Below are 3,147 nucleotides of genomic sequence, written 5' to 3'. Positions count from 1 at the left end.
ATGTGTTCCATGGTTTAAGTTGTTCTTATTCCTCTAGAAACTTTTCTCTTTTTTTTTTATTTCAAGCTTTAATTACTGTACCTTTTGGAGTTATCCGAGACATTCACATTTGCTCCATTCTTTAAGAAAAAATCTACCATAGCTAGATTATTTTCTTTAATGGCAAGCAGAAGTGGTGTATAGCCTTCCTGCAAAATCATATTAAAGATATCGTTACAGTGTGTAAGAATTCTGTATGTATACATCAAATCAGCTTAAGGCATTTTATGAACATCCTGTGAACTTGCTAACGATTTGTTAAGGAAGTATGGTACGATGGAATTTTGGAGCGAGAAGACCAATCCTGCTTCTGTTAGTTAATTCCTGTGTGACCATAAGCAAATTATTTCACTTCTCTGGGACTTAGTTTCCTCGTATGTAAAATGACAGAATGAAACTAGAGAGCCTCTGGGATTCCTTCCAGCTATAAATTTGTGATCAGTACATAGATACCCAGGATTTATAAGAGACTGTTTCATATTATTTCAGGAGTATCTTCCTTTCTTGCTATCTTTGTGTCATGATCACTTATCGTCTGCATGCAGCCAACCTTATTTCCCCAGTACTCTGCCAAGCTAAAGCTCTATCCAGGTCAATTTTACAGTTGCCTAGTTCTCTTTACCTATTGCCCTCGCTTGAGTACAACCAACCTCAAAACTTAAGAAAATCTTGCCTCAAGGTGGTTAAACCTAGAAGAAAGTCATTCTCATTGGCATATTCCCTCTCTTCTCAGCCCTCCTAAAGTAAGCTTTATGGGTTTTTTTCTCTCTCAAGTGGCAATGACTAAGAGTTAAACTTTTTCTTAAAAATCAGGAGTTATTCAGTAACTCCAGAAAGGAAAAGGTATAGTCTTTAGGAAATAGGAAAAAAACATATAGACTTAAGAATTTATTCTTGTGAAAATTCTGTGTCTGTGTATTTTTATACTTAGTAGGAAAAGATTTAAAAAAAAAACATGGCAATTCTACATGACAAATTAACATTGTGTTTCCATATGTAAAGGTCTATTTGTAGAAAAAGCATTGTAGGCAAAAATTTGGTGGAACTAGTGCATTCTGGGCAGCAGACCTAATGTATCATGCAAGCAAAATTCTGGAGAGACAGCTGCGATGGAATGCGTAGAGAGTTAGCCTCAAAGTCAGTAAGACCTAGATTCAAAGCCTGCCACTCTCCCACATATACTAGCTGGGTGGGTGACCCTGGGAAGGCACTTCACATTTCAGTACCCCAGGGCACTCCCTAATGACAGGTTTTCTTAAGTTTTTTTGTATCATGGATTCCTTTCCAGAATAACATTTTAAATGCCTAAATATATAGAATGCAAAGGATGCCAATTACATTAAAACAACTATAAAGTCATTGTTGCTTTTGTAAAGTTAATGTATCCCGTGTTAACAATCCCTAGTCTAAGATTAAATCAGAGAGTAGTCCCTAGTCTAAACCAGTAGAAGGAGTTTCCTCATTAGGAAGGCCAATGTGAATTAAATCTCTTCCCTTGTTCACCCAGCCCTCCTCTCCCACCTCCACACTATTAGAAAATTCCAAAGGCCAATGAACTTGGACTGCAGAATTATTTTAAGTTATTTTCATTAAAGAAATGCTTCCATGAATATATGAATTATAAAATATGTGAATTGGACACTACCTGATTACATATTTCAACTCATAAAATACTTTATTATACAAAAGGTGGGCTTCTACCTTGTTTTTTGCCTCTATATCCATTTTATGTCTAAGCAGCTTTGCTGCTATAGTTGTGTTCTGTCCAGAGGCAGCATAATGAAGTGCAGTGTTGTTTTTGGTGTCCACAAGATTAAGGTCTGCACCATGTTCGAGGAGGATAGTAGCACACTCCTCATTTTGACACTGTACTGCCTGTCAATATAGTACAGAGAAAGAGACAATTAATACTCTAAGATAAAATTTAGGATACTGAAACATCATTAGTGATATTTAAATAAGTTAGTAAAGGGCAGCTAGGTGGTGCAGTGGATAGAGCACTGGCCCTGGAGTCAGGAAGACCGGAGTTCAAATCCGGCCTCAGACCAAACACTTGCCACTTACTAGCTGTGTGACCCTGGGCAAATCACTTAACCCCAACTGCCTTAAAAAAAAAATAAGTTAGTAAAGCATATTTTCTTAATCAGAGAGAAATCAAAACGCATTTCATTGACCAGTGTGATTAACTAGTACATACCTTAATTAAAGGTGTTAGACTGTCATTGTCAAGCAGGTTTAGATTACACTTTCTCTCTAATAAGAGAGACACAACATCTGGATATCCATTAGCACAGGCCAGGTGTAGAGGTGTCCTACAGAAATGAGAGAGCTATGTGATTGACAAAATAAATATAAGTGGATACTACTGTCACCCAAAGAAATATAAAATATGCATTAGCTCATTTTGCTCGATATGGTGGACAAAATTGCCAAGGGTAAAAAAACAAACAAAAAAAACAGGTAGATTAAAATTTCACTACAGATTGACATGGGAACTCTGCTCAGTTTCTGACCTCAGTTGGTTCACCTCTCTTTAGGCAACTTGATGGGCCCTTGTACTTTGGGACTCACCATACTGATGCCAGCCTCAGTGCAGACACCCTACTGGCATAGCTCACTGCAGCTCAGAACTCATGAGTTCAAGAGATCTGCTAGCCTCAGCCTCACTGGTAGCTGGGATTACTGATGTGCATCACCCTGCTTGCCTGTTAAGCCTAATAACAACTTCTTTCCACTAGAGTATCCATAATTACAAAACACTTAGTAAAGCAGCTGCCTCAGACAAACATTTACACATTTGCATATTGTATATTTGTACAAGCACATGGGCACATGTGTGTGCATTCTCCACTAAAGTCTTACTGCCATGTAGCATTGCACAGTTGAAGTGAATCTGTGCTGCTAAAGGCTATCCCAGCAGGGTGCAAGTTTTGATAGTTCTACAATGCTGGCAAGGTTTTGAAGTAAGAGCCTGGTACTTTGTTGCCTTATCATCTCGCCAATTGTGTCCTGCCAAGCCTCAGCCTTCCATCACTCCTGCCATCTACTGTCTTTGTAGATGTCACCCTTTCACAATGATAATCAGTTTCAATTATTGTTGTTCTATGT

The 3,147-nt window shown here is 38.1% G+C and overlaps 1 protein-coding gene across 1 annotated transcript; it reads right to left on the bottom strand.

The window, feature by feature from the left end:
* Positions 1 to 81: 81 nt before the first annotated feature.
* Positions 82 to 2,351, bottom strand: LOC114053557 (ankyrin repeat domain-containing protein 7-like; the record flags this gene model as incomplete). The annotated part of the gene is made up of 3 exons (XM_027876667.1): positions 82 to 188; positions 1,741 to 1,914; positions 2,237 to 2,351. Coding segments are annotated over 3 exons (396 nt in total), but the record flags the coding sequence as incomplete, so codon positions are not given.
* Positions 2,352 to 3,147: the final 796 nt, after the last annotated feature.

Source organism: Vombatus ursinus, unplaced genomic scaffold (assembly GCF_900497805.2).
Source record: "Vombatus ursinus unplaced genomic scaffold, bare-nosed wombat genome assembly UNPS02004133.1, whole genome shotgun sequence".
NCBI lineage: Eukaryota > Metazoa > Chordata > Mammalia > Diprotodontia > Vombatidae > Vombatus > Vombatus ursinus.
This window is presented reverse-complemented; position numbering and strand designations above follow the sequence as displayed.